Source organism: Ictidomys tridecemlineatus, chromosome 3, assembly GCF_052094955.1.
Source record: "Ictidomys tridecemlineatus isolate mIctTri1 chromosome 3, mIctTri1.hap1, whole genome shotgun sequence".
Taxonomy (NCBI): Eukaryota; Metazoa; Chordata; class Mammalia; order Rodentia; family Sciuridae; genus Ictidomys; species Ictidomys tridecemlineatus.
In genome coordinates, this window is record NC_135479.1 from 100,906,516 (window position 1) to 100,925,894 (window position 19,379).

The window sequence follows — 19,379 nt, forward strand, 5'->3', positions numbered from 1 at the left end:
ATGAGTTTATTTCAGAACAATGAATCATTTTATAGTCAGTATAGAAATTTGGAACCACACACCCAACTTATATCCTTATTCATTGCATTTCCTGTTAAATATGACCTTATCCACATATTCAGAAAATAATTATTCCACTTATATCTTTATTCATTGCATTCCCTGTTAAATATGACCTTATCCACTTATTCAGAAAATAATTATTCCACAATAGCTATTTAATAAGTTATTGATATTGATCTATGTGGCATATTCTGCTAATTACTTCTTCTTATTTTATTTCTTCACATAATAAAAGGTAATTTTCCCAATTACAAAACTTTGGCTTGGCCAAATTTCTTGTGGCACTGTCCTGGGAAATAAAATATAAGGAATCTATTGTTTGCAGTTTCTAAGGTCGCTGCCATTTTCCTGATAAATTGGAGTGGCCTCAAAGGTACCCCTATGGCTTTAGCCCCTCTCTGCGTAGACTATTCAAGTGGTACTCAGAAGTGTAATAATTGTAAGTATAAACACAAGAGCCTCCAGTGAGGATGGTAAAGTACACAGAGAAAAGTCTGGGGTCTGTGCCTACAGGGAGCCCTTGCACCACCCCTCAACACCTGTGATTGTGTTTCCTCCTAATTTGGATGCATTACATAGCTCACAGTCACTGCCAATAATTCTACCCAGGCTTGAGGTAATCCATTTTGTCTTGCCTTCCTCTCTGTAATGTCAGGATGGGCTTTTCACAGATTGATTTTTTTTCTGTAGTTTTTCTATTCCTGGTCGGCTACTTGCACAGTGTATTCTTTGCCTATGACTAAGTCACTGTCCATTCTGAAGATCTCTTCAGTCTCTAAGGGACTCCAATTTCTCTACCTTTCCCCAAATACAAAGCAGCTGATTCCTCAGAGTACTGCCATGATTATCAGCACTGAGCAGCGTGACAATTGCTGGCTGGATTCTGGAGGTGCTTCAGAGGAGAGCAATTGGTATGGGTAATAAATGGCTCTGCGCTGAGAAAAGGGGCACCTCACTTGAGGTACTTCAAACCACAAATATTCTTTGATTAAAATCTTGACCTTTCTCCCAATGGCAATGTTTCCTTTTATTATCTTCCTGTACTTGCGAATAGAAGCCAAAACACACACCAGATGATAGTAAGTAATAAAACAAGATATTCAAAAAGTAAGATTAACAATGTAGGAGGGAAAAAGGCCAGAAATAGCACTAGACAATGTGGAAAAACGGAGTGAAACCTCTAAAAGAAAGGAAGAAAATCAGAGCCCATCCATCCCACTAAGAATCATACTACATGTGAACTTGAAATAGACCACTCTAAGTAAGGCCAAGTCCACCCGCTGCAGATTTTCTGAGGTTTTGAAGTTTGGTTTCCTTTTAAAACCACCTCTCCATGTTTTACTATAGATTTTCATCCAGCCACCCCATGTACTCATCAATCAGCCTATAGTAAATCTTGAAGGACAGGGCAGGGAAGGACAGGATTCCATGGAGGCTGTCCTCCAAGTGGTTGTGGGTCACAGGAACCCCGGCGTCCCGCAGGCGGCGCACATACATGAACCCATCATCCCGCAGGATGTCATACTGACAGGTGACCAGGTAGGTCAGTGGTAAGTCCCACAACTTGCTGTCTGCTGCCAGCAGGGGCGCGACCCTCACATCCAGGAATCCAGGGTGCTTTCTGGCTAACTTGGAGCTACCGAAAGTTGGAGCCTTATATACGTGTCCCTTGAGGAACCTCTCGGGGAGCAAGGAGCTCCAGTTGACCAGCTTGAAGAGGGGGGCCGCCTCCACCGGCACGTGCTGGTTATGCATCATGGCCTTCCTCAGGGCACTGTCACTGGTGATGTAATTGCTACAGAACCAGATCGCGAGAGACTTGGGCAGAACTGGCATGTGTGCGTTGTCCTGATAGGATGGCGTTTCCACATCCAGAGTTTGCAGGGCAGGGTAAATTAGAGACTGGATCTTGAGTCTGATCTTGACATCTGGGTCATCCAAGAGCTAAGGAGGAATTAAGATTGATAACACCCATTATTTTCATTTGAAAGAAAAACAACTGTAAAAATATAGGCTACATGTGAATGAATAACCTCCAACAAAGTAATGACTGGAATATACCATCTCAACAGATTTCAAATATTCAAAATGGGCTTCTAGAACTAGACGTTCCTGAATTAAAGCATGTTTTTAACGTGTGGAAAACACCCATCCTGTCCTCCTCACAGATAAGGCAAAGGGATTTGATCAAGAATTGGCAGCTTAATGTCCTGCCTTTCTACCAAGAGCGACCACCAGAAGAACTCTGCAAGTCCTACCTCATTTCCTGTCTGTTAATGTAAAAGTTTATTAAAATATACTAGTATGTCAACTGGTTGTGCCATGGAGAGAAAGAATCACTTAATAAGGACTCTGACTTGGCTGTGATGCTGCAGTGACAGGCTGGTTTGGGAAATTTGGACAGGTGCTGTTTTATTGGTGTCCATTTTCTATTTCCAGCTGATGCGCTCATGTTTGTAAAGATCAGTGGTCTGAAGAGAGGAGGGTACAGAGACCAGACTGTGCCAGAAAAGTGATCCATAAAAAGACTTTTACAAGATGTTTTATTTTTTGAAATTAAAAGTACACTTTAAAATGTACTTTTATATGTTTTTAAAATTCATATTATGCTATAAAATATATATTTAAACTTCTCTATAAAATACAGCTATTGGATGAAATCAAGTATTTTTTGCAGATTGTGGTTATGTATTTACATTTTCACTAAATACCTATTTAGACATTTTGGAGACCATTTGTAAATAACATTACAGGTTGCCAAATATTTTTGATATAAACTCATGTATGTGGTTTTCAAAACAATTCTCTGAAGTTTTAAAAGTTCATTTTTCTTTATAAGTGAGAAATGGATGCTCAGAGAAATTAAATGACCCAGTCAAGATGACATGTGGAAATTACTGCATCTCAAGAAAGTTCACATCTCCCGATGTCTAATAAAGTACTTTTTCTACCACATTACAAAACCCACAGTGGATTAGAAATCTACAGTGTCAAGTATTTGTTTTATATTGTGGTTGTTGCAAAGCCCAAATTCAGATTCTCTCCTTCTGAAAATGTCATTCAATCAACTCTAGAAGCTGAAACACTTATATAAATCTATCTAACAACAAGAATAACAGCAATGTTGTTGAATTACTTTAAGTTCATAGTTTATAATTAAACATCAGCTAATAAAACCTAAACTAGTACAGATGTAATTGATAAGTAGACTCTGCTTCTTCTCACCATTGTGTTGAAAAATAGTTTAGATTTTAAACAATCAATAGTAGTTTGTTCCCTTTGCTATAAAAATGGAGTCCTTTCTATATATAGTGTGGGATTAAAATGCTATTTACTATTATTTCTGTACTACCATTATTCAATAAAGGACAAATATATTTTAGTATGTATGCAAAGAATTCCCTTGTCATTTTCATATTTCTGCTTGGTAAAAAAAATAAATTATCCCCAATGATTAGTTCATCTATAGAATACTTAAAGATATAATCACTTGAATCTCTAGAAATGTTTCTCCTATATATTAATCATTTAAAACATTTCTTATGTCTTGGTGTTAATAATCTATGTGGATGTAGATTTTTAGATGAATTTAATGTTAACCAGGGATTAATGTGCATTAAGTAAATTGACTGTATCTTCTTCAATGAGAAAAGGGGATTTGGTTTTTAATACTGATAATCTTAATAAAGCTTCTCTTTACTTAAAAAAATGAAAAATAGTTTAGATTTTAAACAATCAATAGTAGTATGTTCCCTTTGCTATAAAAATGGAGGCCTTTCTATATATAGTATGTGATTAAAATGCTATTTACTATTATTACTGTACTACCTTTATTCAATAAAGGACAAATATATCTTATTATGTATGCAAAGAAATCCCTTGACATTTTCATATTTCTGCTTTGTAAATTGCACAGGAACCTCTGAGTGTGCTGATGAATTTCTAAAACTGGTGTGATTACTCCAGCAACTGAGGAAGACTCCCCTGAAGATCACTGAATACAGTGGGATCTCTAAAAGGTTTGCCAGATCACTTCTGCATGCATGATACATTATCTCATTCATCTAACTAGTATAATATTTTACTGATGCAGATAAAATTTCAGTCAAGGAATTATCTGTCACTTCATTAAGCAAGAAAATATTGTGATAGGAGTATAAATTGGTATAGTGATGTTTGAGGCTTTTTTTTCAATTATTTCTTTAATATTTCCCAAGATTGCCATCTTTCCATTTACATTCATATTTTAATATGTGTATTCAATCTATTTATAAGCAGATGAATTAAGGAAAAAAAAATTAAAAACACGGAAATGGCCATGCCAAACCTGTTGTGCCACTGCGGCAGCCAAATTCCCCCCTGAACTATCTCCAGACACAGCAATCCTCCCAGGGTCCACGCCGTACTCTTCAAGAATATTTTTGCGCAGGAACCACTTTAAGGCATCATATACGTCTTCAAACTGGACTGGGAAGTGATACTTAGGTGCTAATCTGTAGCTGTGCAGAGAAAATGTGGTTTTCATGTCACTTTTTAAAATTTATAAAAGTGTAACGTATGTGCCCAAAGTGCACAAAAGGGTACAACAGCCACCTAGCCAGCACTCAGGCCATGGAGCAGGACCCTGGCAGCACCCACACCTTCCGTTTCTTCCCTTCAACAAGTACCCACACTAGAGCATGGGTTGATTGTTCTGTTCTTGCCCTTGATATAAAGGCACACCTTCAGCACGTGCACGGGGGCCCTGGGTTTCCTGGGTGGGTGTTCCTTTGAGCCTCCTCTGCACCACTGGGTGTTTCCCTCTCCCTGTACAGTGGAGATAGATCACAGCTCATTTTTACAGTAGCATGTGATAGGCTGGCCACAGATGGGCCCATGTGGCATCTGAAAAGACCAAATTCATAAAGTAAAAGAATCTAACCCTGCTTGCCAGCCACTGTAGAGAGGGAGGAACAGGTGTTACTCTTCAGTGGATTCAGTCAAGCAAATTGAGAAGTTCTGGGGCTCAATGCATAACATGTACCTGTGGTCAACAGTGGTGTATTGTGCACAGAAAAGCTTAAGAAATTAGGTGTCCTGTTCAGACTTCTTGCCACAAATAAATACATCATAAGTAGATAAAAAGTATTTTACAAAGTATAAGTATTTTTTAAAAAGTTCTAAGGATTTGCATTCTTTGCAGTTGGACTTCTCACAAACAGTGCTGTTCTGAATATTCTAGTACATGTTTTTTGGTGACATCTATCTGCATTGTTGACAGCTATGGAGTTTTAATATATATTTTGTCTTATTCTATATTGTCAAAGGGTTTTGCTCAGGAATGTACCAGGTGATCATGACAGAGCCTGCTTATGCATGTCCTTGTCACCCTCTGGTTAGTGCTAACATCAGGGATGAAGGTCCCACCTAATGCATTTAACTGATGTTTTCCTGATATATACTAACTATTCATTTGTTTATTGATGGTTTGGATATCCTTTCCAGTAAGCTGTCTTTTAAAGTCAGGTGTTTATATTTTTTGGTTTTTTAAACTTATATGAAATAAAACTATATTTTTAGTCAAAGGAAAGAAATACCAAAGCTGTTCACTGTTGTCTGAATATATAGGTGACTAACAGTTACATTGTACAATGACAGTTGTTATCTAAAGTTAAGTGAAGTACAATTTAATACCATGTACTTAATATTCACTCTGGATATGTATGTGGTACTTAAAATATACAGTTTTTAAATTAAATTTTTGTTGCTCTATAATCATACATAATAATAGGATTCATTGACATATTGGCACATGTACATAATTTGGTCAATTTCATTTCCCCAATACTCCCCATAGTATTTAGGTATTTTAGATAAGAATATATATATATATATATATATATATATATATATATATGTGTGTGTGTGTGTGTGTGTGTGTGTGTGTGTGTGAGTGTGTGTGTGTGTGTGTGCATTTTAGCATTTATGTATGTACCACATGTAAATACAAAGACACTTCAAGACTTGGGTTAATGTCTTTTAAGTAGCATAAGTTCTTAACTTCTAATATAATCATTTTGAGTTATAATTCTAAATTCACCATGAATTTACCTATTTAAATTGTGTAATTCAATGGTTTTTAGTATATAGAAAGAGATGTGAACCATTACCATAGTCAATTTTAGATATTTTAGTCACTAACAGAAAGAAAGAAAAGAAAAGAAACCAACCTGCACTCACTGGTAGTCATTTCTCATTTTCCCTGACTCCTCAGCTCCATTCCTGGGCAATCATTAATCTGCTTTCTGTTTCCAAAGATTTGTCTAAACTGTCCGTGTGCATCCCCGCTAGTAGAGAGGTTTCGGCAACACTAGTTATTGTCTGCTTTTTTGTTATAACCATCCAACCCGAAGTGCTGTATCCTGGTGGTTTTGATTCGCTTTTCCTTAGTGACTACTGATGTGCAACATATTTTCCTGTGCTTATTGGCCATTTTAAAAAATATTTTGTAATTTTTGATAGACCTTTATTTTATTTATTTATATGTGGTGCTGAGAATCAAACCTAGTGCCTCACACATGCCAGGGGAAGCACTCTGCCACTGAGCCCCAGCCCAAGCCCCCATGTGGCCATTTGAATAGAACCCAAATTATCCATCTTTTTGGAGAGTTGCCATTTACCTTTAATATAAGAGTATATTCAAAGGCAAGGCATGAATTTGCATAAAATGTAAGATCTTATCTTTTAAATTTTTGTGACTTTATTTGTTCAATTTGAGAATAAATGTAATGTTTTAGCCTCCTCCGGTGCTGGACACAGGCTGAGTCAAGTTCAGGGATGTTATCTCTTAGTCTTCACAGTGACTCTCTGGGGAAGGAACCATTAGGATGTACTTTAAAGACATCCTCTGACTTTGGGACACTCATTCTTAAAGATTATGACCTAAAATTGAAAGGTAATCCAGTCCAATCATTAAGTCTGTAGATTATACAGTTTGAACTTTTGTGAAAAAACTCTTTACTTTCTGCTTTCCTTTCTGCCCAACAACCCCACCCCCTACACACACACACACACACACACACACACACACACCTTTTCCCCAGTGCTAATCAGAGTAGGTCCCCCCTTTGCTCTTAATTGCCTGCTCAGTGTGCCCTAGGAGCCTCAGCCTGGCCAGGCCATGTAGCCCAGAGAGGCTCGCCCTGGGCGCATCAGCCCCGTACAGAACAGCCCAGGTCTTACTTGGTCGATACGATGACAGCGTTCAGTCTGTCTGCTGTCCTTTCTGACAGCAGGTCATAGCTTATGAAAGCTGAAATAAAAGGAATAACAGCAGGATATGAGAATGGACAGGTAAAGGAAGGGTTTTATGTCGACAAAGCCCCTGGGTTTGTTGACCAACTCTGCCTGAGGTGGAGCTGGTAGCAATTCTCATTTGAACCCATATGTTCTTCCTCTCTGGAGCTCAGAGTTCTTGACCTGGACCCTGTTCAGCCTCCACTCCTCCCATGGATCTGTATTCACTGGTGGGTAAACAGGTGACTATCAAGTACTCTGGGACTAAGCGGGTTGGGTGATTTTCTCAGTCACAAGACTGTGTCTTTTATCTCTAAAATGCTTTCACTTCTAAATATATTTCATTTTTTTACTGTAAATCTATATGTCAAGAGATGTGTAATCTTTGCACACAATCTTGATGTGTCTGTCCTATGATAGCCTGAATTATTAACATATCAACTGATTACACATTTGAATATAAGCTCCATGAAGAATTTTGTCTGTTCAAGGATGCCTTCTTAGAATTGTAAATATGAGAATAAACAAATTAACCCTTGAGGTGGCCTATAATACCACTTGGAGAATGACAGAAGCAGCAAAGTATGATTCTTAAAGTCTTCTCGGCAGGGAGGAGAGCTTTTGCCTCATAACAGTACCTGGGTGGATGAAGAAAGACATTCGTGGGAAAGGGGGATTTGAAGCTTTAAGGAAGAGTAAAACTTTTCCAGGAGGTCAAAGCAAGAGAGTTCGGGAGAGATGGCAGTGTCCCTCACAGAAGGCCCTGGGTAGGGACTGTATCACTTACCAGCACTTCCAAAGCTCCAACCCCCTCCGTGGATGTAAAACACACTCCTTCTCAGGGTGTCTGACTTCCTCCTGGGCACATACACACGGACAGGAGTGTTGTTGAATTTTGTGTCAGTCACAATGACATTTTTATCTGAAGTTGGTGGGACTTCTGGAAATATCATGAGCGTGAAGAAATCAAGTCCCAGAAACTCGAGAAATGTAGCCTGAAAATGAAATTCACACACATCTTTGCAATTCAAGTTCCAAAGGCTAAAGAGATCTCTGAACACTTCAGTCTGCATTGATCCTTAATTAGCTCCAATGAAAGGAGTCAAATCCTCACACTAGAATCTCCTTTGTCATTTCAGAAGAAACAGAGGTGCCAAGGCTGTCCTACAGTGGTCCACAAAAGGAGGAAAAGCATCCAGTTAGTCCTCTTTCTATAAAGTGAGATTGGATCTAAGCTTCAGGGCTCCAGCGATGGACCAGACAGAGGAACCCTCTCTCAGGAACCTCACAGGTCAGTGCAAAAGAGGAGCCTTGCAAAGCCCCGACCATGCTCTGGCCGAGCGGTGCATGGGCAGAACGGCCAGCTGAGAGCACTGGTGGAAGGAGGTTTCACCCAGGAGGCAGGATTTTAACTGACTTTTGAAAGAAAGACCATCTCCCATAAGAATTTAACTAAAAAAAAAAAATGTTAAAAAGGAAAACCAACTCCAGCAGAGGTGCTATGTAGCTGGACAATGTGGGGCCTATTAGGCTTGATGCACAAGGGTTGGGGAAGGTTGGGAGGGAAAGAATGGACAGGAGGAAGGAGAGGCCAGGAGGAGGCCAGCCTGCCCCAGTCTGCCCTTCTACCTGAGAATAAGACACTGCTCCAAGCGCTCTATGTGCTTTTGTTATGGAGTGCGTGAGAACTACCAACCACTGCACCAAGTCCAAAGGGGGCAAAGGGTTCTTTGAAGAGCAGGCTAGCACCTCAAAGAACTCCCAGCACCTGAATTTTGGAAGTACAGAGTTTATAAAGGCAAGACCCACAAGAAGGATTGAGGCACATGTAGGTCAGAAAAACCCTGTTGAGACAGATATTTCGATTACATGAGAGAATTGTTTTGATTGTACATTTCAGAGTCATTTTATTCTACATCAGGGCCACAGTCAGGGATGCGGGAAGGCCCTACTGTACTGTTGACATGGATACAGCTGTCAGGAGGCTGAAAAGAGAACATTGTAAGCAAACGTACAATGGAGTCAGGTCAGAACCAAATAGCTTCACTTTGGTTCTTTTCCATTTCACTTTAATCTCAGTAATATGACAGCTTGCCTGCATGGGGCAGGGAACATTATCATATCACTGAAAGATGAGGAAATAAACCCAGAGAAGTTAATGAAGTAGCCCTAGATTGCACAACTAGTTGTGTAATCTGGGGCTACTTACTTAACTAATATTCTAAATCCCACAGTTTTATTTTTTATTCATAACACAATTCTTTAATAAAATATGTGAATACATACGCAAAGATTGTCAAGCATTTGAGGGAAGCCAGCCAAACTAATCAGGAAAAAAGAACAGATGAATTGTAAGAGAGCAAATATTAGGAAGGAATTTTCCCCTTCTTGAAACTTGCCCAGCTGTACATTACATGTAGAATTAAATCACCTCTTACTACCATTGGCCACGCTGCCCTGCCTGGCATGACACCGAGGCTCTTCAAATTACACTGCAGCCTTTCCCATTACACCCAAATACTTTAAGTGACTTCTGGGACTTGCGGATGGGTTGTGCTTGGTGTCTCTGCTGGAGATCTCTCCTTAGTGCTCAGGCTGCCGGCTTCATGTCATCCCATAGTCCCTAAGAGGCATGTCCTCTTCAGAATGGGCTTCGCTGATCCTAAACACAGGAGCCCTGCTCCTCACATCTGCCCTTATTGCTCTTTTCCCCACCAACTTCTCTCTTTCAAGTCAGTTCCTAGGACCTGAAATCATTCATTTATTTGATTTTAATTTATTATTTTCTCTCCCACACTAAACCTTGTTTGCCTAACAGATTTCAGTTGTTGAACAAGTGGGAAGCAAAATGTTCTAAAAACAGAACTTTAAGAATAAAGGAAAAAAATATGGGCAGACCCACCCAGGGTGCAGGAGAGTGCTCTACCTTCCTTGTCTGGGGACACCAGGCTGCTCTGTCAAGCAGGCAGTTCTCATGATGCAGCGGGGACACCCCTTCCATTTCTGCACATTATGTCCATGGTGGCCACCCTGGGCATGTGTCCACAAGGCTGCCTATGCAGGGATTCCTTCAGAACTTGTGTACATGCCCTCATTCTATCCACTGAATCCTGAAGGAGAATGCCGGGATGTCTGTCAGGATAGCGGCTACACAGGCAGACGATTGGTCTCTGGTTTCCTTATTAGATTTAAATACTAGCCCACACTCGAGATGAGCAGTTCAAAAGACGGCTAGCATCGCGACATTAATGCTACTAAACGTAAATCATCTTTTCAGTATGCCTACCCAAATGGCCCTCACTCACTGTTCTTGATATTTGTGAATGTGATTGCAATATATAAAATAGCAAGCAGCAAACAAACAAGCTATGTTTCTAAGTAATGAACAGTGAAAAGTCAGAGTACTTAATTTTAAAAGGTGAATAAATCACTCAATCAAAAGAAGAGAATCTTGGAAAACGAACTTCTTTGGATCAAATGGCGGCACATGCCCATCTGAAATTCAAAAAATTGCAGACTTACCAAATGTGCAAGAGCTTTCAGAGGTGTGTTGGTCAGCATCGGCTCCTCAATATTCTCTGGGAGCGGAGTGTAGATGCAATATGCGGCCAGGACCCCCAGGAGAAGAAGGCACCATGACCTTCTTCCCATGCTGCTGCTTCTTGGCCTCCCTGTCTTCAGGAACACAGAAGATGCCTCCCTTGCTGTGCCTGCCACTGAGCTGTGACAGCCAGGAGCTGGCCTTTACCTCCTGAATGTAGAGGTGTGCACCTGGTCAACAGGAAGCTCCATAAAGTTTAAACCCCACTGTTACCCAGCATGGATCTGGGTGAGAGCGAGTGCTGAATTTGATGAGTTACAGGAAATCTGTGCAAGTTCTACCAGTGATCTCACTCTTATCTGTGCTTCAGCAAGCATGTATTGAGCAATCATGTTGAAAAAGTGTCTTTAATCCTAACGAAATATTCTTAGGAAATATACAGGATGCAGAATCTTGTAAAAGAGCTCATTGTGGAATTTGCAAAAACAAATAAACATACTTTTACCGCCTCTCCCCACCCATGGTACTAGGGATTGAATCCAGGACCTCGGAACCATGCATTCTGGAAAAGTGTTGTACCTCTGAGCTCTAGCCCGCATCCTCTAAAAATACTGGCAATTCGTTATGATAATTTCTTGAGAGGAGAGTTATGAAAACTAATGATGTTAGTAGTGATAATAGTAATGGTGAAACTTACTAATTATTTATTATACCATCCTGGCCCTATGCTAAGTGACTTACATACAGACTTTAAATGAGTCCAAATGATAAACCTATAGGATCAACATTTCTGTTCACCTATAAATGAGTGAAATGAGTTTTAAAAGGGCTAAGTAACTTGGCTATGGTCATATAACTTGAAGTATTAGAGTGAGAACAATTTAGGTAGCTAAGAGATTTCAAAGCTTTTTACAGACATGGAGCCCCAAGACCATGTGTGGGTGTGTGTGTGGGGGGGTGTATGTGTGTGTTCTACAGTGGAAAAACAAAAAGGAAATAACAACAACAACAACAACAACAACATCACACATTGCTGAGATCCATGCTGTGGACACCTTTGTGTATTTCCTACCATATCTTTTTTCTACTTCTTATACATCTTTCCTGTCTGGAATTAATCATTTTTTTCAAGGAGTCCTGATTTCCTTAATCAGGGAATGAAAGTAGAGGAGAAAACCTTGGAACTATATAGACTCATTTATGCTAGACTAAAATGATACTCATTTTAGTATACAGAGAAAGTACAGATTTGAAAAATATGAATGATTTTTAAATTTGACACCACAAGTTTTCCCCTCCATTTCTTTATTTTTACAATTACATGTAGTTTTTCAAGCAGACAGTTTGTTTGTGTATTACTGAAATCACACATACTACTGTTGCAAAATTAGAAAACGGATGCACACAAAAAAATTAAATACTTTAAAGCATTTCATATGACTCATCTTTAGAGCAGCATTCTGAGAAAATGGGTAAAATTGGATGTGTACCTTTGGTACTTCGTATGCATTCATTTTGGATATAAAACCAATTAGTAACCATATTAAGAATGACTTTAAAATGAGTACCACAAACCTGTGGTCAATACCAACCTGTCCCAATGGGCATTGTTCCATGGACACATTCTGGATCATGCCCACTTGACTGACGCCCTTCAGGTTTATCCCACTCTCCTGTGCTGATATTGACCTTTTATGATATTCCCCAACCCTGAGCAGCTGAATGTCTCACTGGTCATTGATGGAAATTATGGTTGTACCCTTAAGGGAGCCACCTGAGATTTTTCATTTGAGGACGCCAATCATCCTATGACTTCAACTGAATAAAGTATTAGTAATAATAATTACAGCTAGCATCAATGGTATTTTTTGGTTTTTTAATATATCTTCTAAATATAGGTTGATTTCATCAACAAACAGATAATTTGACTTCCTTTCTTTCTATTTGTATTCTTTTAGTTTCCTTTTCTCGTGTGATTGCTATAGCTAGAGTTTCAAGAACCATGTTGCATAGGAGTGGTGAGATTGCACATTCTTATCTTGTTTTTGGAAGAAATGCTTTCAGTTTTTCTCTCTTTAGTATGATGTTGGCTTTGTGTTTATCATATGTCTCCCTCATAATATTGAGGTTAGTCCCTTCCATCTCTAGTTTCTCCATCATTTTTAGCATAAATGGATGCTGGACTTTGTCAAAGACTTCTTCTACATCTATTGAGATGACCACACAATTTTTGTCTTTAACTCTACTTAGGTGGTGAATTACATTATTGATTTGCATATATTGAACCAATATTGCATCCTAGCATTTGATTATAGTGTATAATCTTCTTTTTTAAAAAAGAGAATTTTTAAATATAATTAAGGTTGAAATCTTGAGCACAAAATTGTTGCCATTAGATTTTTAGTTTATTCTAATTACCAAAGTAAATAATAATAAGGGTTTCAAAGGTAAACTTTCAGGTTTAAATATTATCTTTAGGTTTAACTGACTTTAAGTTAAGCAATATCTTGACTTGTTACTTCATCTGTATACTAGAATCATAATAATTTTTAAATCACAATTTTAAGTGATAAAATATATTTTAAATGCATATCATAGTTTGTCACTATGTATTCCTTCAAAAATAGATGCTTAATTTATACATGAGAATTATAGGTCTATTAATTTATAAATGAGATCTATAAGTCTATTTTTGAAGATAATACCAATTTTCATCCAAAATAATGAAAGCCAACCAGTAGTGGAATAATGCATACAAAATTCTAGGTGACAATTTATCAAAAAATTTTCTAGGTGTAAGTTCAGAAAAAGTACCCCTTAAAATAAAGGGAAAACAAAATCATCACTATATGAATAAAAATGAAGGGATACTGCTGATTTAGAACTTTCCTTTATATATTACTGAAGTCCTTCAGGCTGAATGGAAATGATAGAACATGGTAGATTAAATCCTCAGGAAGGAATCAGAAATATAGAAACGGTAAAATGTATTCACAGATATAAAGGATTACACAGACATCCCTCTCTGTCCCTAAATTTGTTTATTTTAACATTGCTTTGTCTGATGTTTTAACATCTACCCAATATTCTTACAGCAGTCATTTTCAGGGTATAACATTTAACCTATTTGTGTGTATATTTATATATCTGTCTTTTTTTCTGAACTGTTGTATCTATTAGATATGTAGAAACATAGCACTGGCAGCTGAAAGAGGAAGCAGTAAATGGAGTTTAACTACATGAAAGTGTCCATATTTTATTGTAATTCAGTGATTTTAGCCAGAAGTAGATTGCTATAAAGATGAATATATATATTTTAAATATTTTTATTTTTCAATTGTAGTTGGATACAATGCCTTTTACTTATTTATTTACTTTTATGTGGTGCTGAGGATGGAACCCAGGGCCTTGCACGTGCTAGACGAGCACTCTACCGCTGAGCCACAACCCCAGCCCCAAGATGAATATACTTTAATTCATAGTGCCACCACTGAGACAATACTTCAAATATATTTGAAAACTAATAGAGGATTTAAATAACTAGAGCACACAAATATTTATTTAGCATAATGGATAATCAAAAGAAATAGAGGGAAATAACTTGAGTTACATAGAAAATCAATAGAAAAATTATTCATATGATTCCAATGACATCACAACTGTACTGACTAGTAGTCGACCCAGTTCTCCAGCAGAAAGGCAAAGATTATCAGACTGGATGAACGAGAACCAAATGGGCAATGTCCCCATGTGAAATAGCTGAGATTCAGGACCTAGTCATGCTTCAGTGCTATGGGCTACTAAGTTTTCACCTTCCTTCCTGAAACACTGACCTGAGTGGGAGATCAAGTTCCTGTTGCAATGAAATATTTTGTAGAAAATAACGAGTTTAAGTATTAACTGAAATGGAAAATTTATATAAAGAAAAATATATAAATTCATCATGGCTTTTGGTGTTTAACATGATATCTTCCATGACAGCTGCATCTGCTCTGAAAGACTCTTTCATAGCTGTCAGGCCAAGAAATTTGAAGTTAAACCCCCAAATTGCAAGTCCAAATTGACTATCCTTCTAAGTCTGGTATGGGCAATTTGGAACTTGATAAAGAATAGAGAGATCCTGTATATTGGATTAAAAATATTTGTGTGAATTCTTGGTTTTCTTTTAAAAAAAATCTTCAAAGTCCCACTGAACCTGTCACCTGCAGGATTATTACTCCTTCACTTCGTGTCTGAGGGCTTAGCCTTCCAGTTTTGAACCTCAGTTTTCCTGACTCACTCACATCTCCTTGTTTTACTTCCAGATTTATAACTATTTTCTTAAATTTTCAGAATAAACTGCCCTGTAATATTAAAATATATGTCTTACAAAAGTGATTTATGTTGACTTAGGCTGGAAGTCCCCTGTGAGCCTCATCAAATCTAGCTACAGTTTGTTCTGTTCCATCTTAATATATAAGACACTGAACTCAAGGTGTTTTCCTCAATAAACAATGATTTTTGTCTTAAGAATGGTATCAGATGCCACAATTAAAGAGATGAAGCTAGTTGGGTGAAGAAATTATAAAATATGTTAATCAAATAGCAAGGAGTTTTTATAATCTCTAACTTTTGTGCATTCCACCAAGAAGTATAATAAATATAAAACAAAGAACACTGAAATTGGTGCCTTGTATGCCCAGTGAGAGTCAAGTGACAAGGGTCTCACAGATCCTCAGCTGGTATCCCTTCAGTGGAGTACAGTGGGTAAGATAATGGCCGCTTAATGGTAGATTTCCTCAGATCATTTCCCTCTCCTTATTCTGAATCTGTGCTCTATAATCAATTTTAGTATTGAGTTTAATTATGAAATGATCAGAGGAAAATCCTTGCCAGTTTTAACAGTTATCTCTCTCAATTAACTCACGAATTCATGCTGGTAAATCTTCATTGTGTAAGGGCCTTGAATCATACAAATTGAATTTCTGTGAATCTAAAGTTAAGAAACTGTGTTTTAATCCACTTAATGTGTTCAGTAATTTAGAAATTGGAAACTGCAATCCAACTGAAAGCAAACGTAAACCAAACAGGGACAGACCTCTAAGGACCAGGACAGACATGGACAGATCGGGGATACTTGACTAAGCAGCAGAGGGGCACATTTTCAGGAGGAAAATAGCAACTGCCTACAATAGGGTCTGAGTTTTCTAGGGTTTGACAGAACTTGAATCATAGCAGAACGTGTTGGTTGGGTTGTGGTTGGTCGGGAAGCCGCTGTGAAAGTCCAGAGCCCTCCTTTGCCTTCTCTCTGGGGATCCATTGTTCTTCCTTTCTGTGTGTGGATTGTTGTTCCATCTCCTTCACCAGGTATAGACCTTTATGGGCCAGCCACTGGGCCTTTCAGTAGCTACAGGGGAGGGAAATTAAAGGAGAGGAATGAGTGATTAGGAGATAGACGTCAGACGCTGGAAATAATGAAGAGTAGACATGAGAAAAGTAGAGTTTTTGAAAAAGACATCAAGACGAGAAACTTGATATTAACTAAAATAACCCTTTTTGTCTGGGATAAATGTAGAAAATAGTTTTCAGAAGAGCCCATATGGCCACAACTGGGCCAACAGTGGATTACACACATTGATCACGATATTATTTGTTAACAAATCTCGGAGCAGCCAGAAACTGAATAGTCAGCTTAGGGTCACTGAAAATATTTTTCTTTACTTGCAATGCTTTTCTGCTCCACTAGAAAATGTGTGGCACCCATAAGACTGCTGTTCACATTGTTTGATGTAGGGAGCAAGTCACTAGGGGAGAAGGTGGAAGGAAAGAGAGTGTTGCTTCATTTCCAAGTAATTAGCCTCACAAAAGGAAGAGTCATCAACCCAGAGGGCCCTCTGAGGTGACATAGCTGTTGAGTAAGCATCTACTGTCTGGTCACCATGTCAGTAACCCTTTGTACAGCTATAAACCAGGCCTGTGCAGTTCTTCCTTGAGCGTTATTAGCCTGTACACAAATGCTTCTATGAAAAACTCCTTAAGGATGAATACAAGAATTCCCTTACTAAATTCAAACTAACCACAGTGTGCTCAATTTCTAATTTCTAAACTTCATACCTTAAAATGTTTTCATGCTTTAAAAAAATTATTCATTCTGGAAGCATGAATATTATGAATATTATTTGATGCCTCAGCCAGCACTGGTACTATTTAATATTGAAAGTATAAACTACTTGCATACATTCTTCATTTTCATTCTGCACTTAAGATTATTCAAAAATATGCAAAACAGGAAACAAATCTTGAGAGCAAGAATTCCAGAAGAAATGATATAAATTTTTTAAATGTCCCAGGTGTTTTTTTTTTTTCTCTTGAGCTAGTAGCTCTAGGTTGATAATGTACCGTTCCACTGTTGTAGGGCAAGATGGGACCAGCTGTTGAAGAGCGGACAGGCTGTGCTTTTGCAGGTTGACACACAGCAGCTCTGCCCTCTGACATTTCACCACAGAGGCTGACAGTGGCTGCAAGTGTCTGTAACAAGATGCCTACAGTAACAGAAGCAGGAAAGAAAAAGTAGCAGGCACACAGCAATCCCCCTTTAGGCTTAGTGCAGTAAAAGTCCTTAGTACAGTAAGAGTCCTTGGGCTGTTAACCACCCTCCAGTACAATGGCAGCAACTCTCTTGCCTTGATGTGCCCAAAACTTGCTTATGTATAACAGTGAAAGCCCGGCTGCACTAGGGCTCAGTGTTTGGGAATTATCCCTCCGGGCCATGGTGCCACTAATAACGTGTTGCTTCTAGATCTCGGAGTTCTGATTCTTGTTTCCCTCCACAACACTATAGCTCTCACATGTTGTGACATACTCTGTTCCTCACAGCTCCCAAATAATATCTGGAGAGGTGAGTAGACACTGGGCTTCAAAGACCCCACAATCAGCAGCAACACAAGCACACAGCTTCCTTTATCCAGAGCTATTCACTGTCTTTTTATCTTGGCAATACAATAAATACACATTTTTGGAACATCTGAATTGTATAACTTAATAGGAAAAGTTCTTAGGCACCATTTTGCAGTATTATCAAAGTTTCTGAATACAGATTCTGTTGGTTAGTTTTTAAGTCAACAGAAGCAATCTGTCATTTATGTATCTGTAGTGAAATTCAGGGTGCAGGCCACAGCCTGTCAAGGAAAGACATCTGTAAGAAGGTCCTGTCAAGAGCTTTATTTCATTATGGACATTGAGTAAATGAGCACTTACTGAGCAATACGTAGTACAAACTATTTTAACATTACAGAAAGGTCATAGGGAAAATACAGGATACTTCAAATGTGCTCCAGATAGTATATTTTGGTGGAAAGGATAAAAAAAAACATATTTTGAAAAACATATTTTGAAATTATTGGCAGCATTGTTGAGGCTTTCCTGATGGACATTGTCTCTGCTGTCAAAGATTGTAATCCTCCAGCAACACCATTACCACTGCCACTCCCTGCAATTGCAATAGAAAAAGTGGATTGTGGTAATAGCTCGCATTTTTACCACTTTTTCTATGCCAAGGCAGGGTGCTAGAGAACATAAATCTTAATTAAAACTAGAACTAGTATTACTTTTTTGTCTCTTTGCCATAAATAATTAGAATTTAGAACAATATGTGCAATACAAATTTCCCAACATTGAGCCATAGGCAGTCAGGACTCTGATCACTGATAGGACAGGGAAAAACAAGGCTGACCTCTACAACTGTTCTGGCTCCCTGCCTCCAGGAGGTCCTTCACCACGGAGTAGAAAGAAGAAACTGAAGTGGTGCACAGGAGGCAGAGGTCAGAGAGGAGGGCCCCACAGAGATGAGCTGTGAGTGAAATGTCCTCAGCTCCCTGGGGTCTCTGGGTCTGCGGAGACCAACCTGCATGTGCTTAGCAGCAATAAGGCCACAAGAATAAAGGAGGAACTTCCAGGCCCTGTTGAGCTAAAACACCCCAGTGAGTCACACAGAGACCCTGGTAGGGTGGACCCAGCTTAACAAAGCTCCGTGACTGTAACAAACCATGAAACCAAGCCCCAAGGGAAACAAATAGACCCCTAAGAAACTTAACTGCTTGCTAAACAAAAATCCAACAGCCTTTACAACCAAACAGCAGGATCCTGACAGCCAATGCTGAGATAGTCATGATATTAAACATCCCATTATAACTACAAAGTGATAAAATATGACCCAGAACTGGAAGAAAATTCCAGTGATAAGAAATAGACCAGAAACAAATCAGCAAATATTGTTTTTTTTTAATGTTTATGGCAGCTTTATTCATAACTGACAAAACTTGGAAGCAACCAAGGTGTCTTTCGGTAGCTGAATGAATACATGAACTGCGGTATATCTTGAGGATGGATATACTCAGCACTAAAAAAATAATACATGAAGACATGTAGAGACCTTAAATACATATTTCAGACTATTTTAAAATACATGTATATGATTCTAAATATAAAGCATCCTAGAAAGGGCAAAGTTACAATGTCAGTA

The 19,379-nt window shown here is 38.4% G+C and overlaps 1 protein-coding gene across 1 annotated transcript; it reads right to left on the minus strand.

Annotated features, from left to right (window-relative positions):
• Positions 1–1,171: 1,171 nt before the first annotated feature.
• Positions 1,172–11,162, minus strand: LOC144375857 (arylacetamide deacetylase-like). The gene is made up of 5 exons (XM_078041301.1): positions 10,861–11,162; positions 8,126–8,333; positions 7,285–7,354; positions 4,391–4,562; positions 1,172–2,007 (listed from the first exon to the last, which is right to left on the minus strand). Exons 1-5 carry the CDS (start codon positions 10,987–10,989, stop codon positions 1,405–1,407), a joined length of 1,182 nt encoding a protein of 393 aa, XP_077897427.1. The 5' UTR covers positions 10,990–11,162; the 3' UTR covers positions 1,172–1,404.
• Between the last annotated feature and the right edge of the window lie 8,217 nt (positions 11,163–19,379).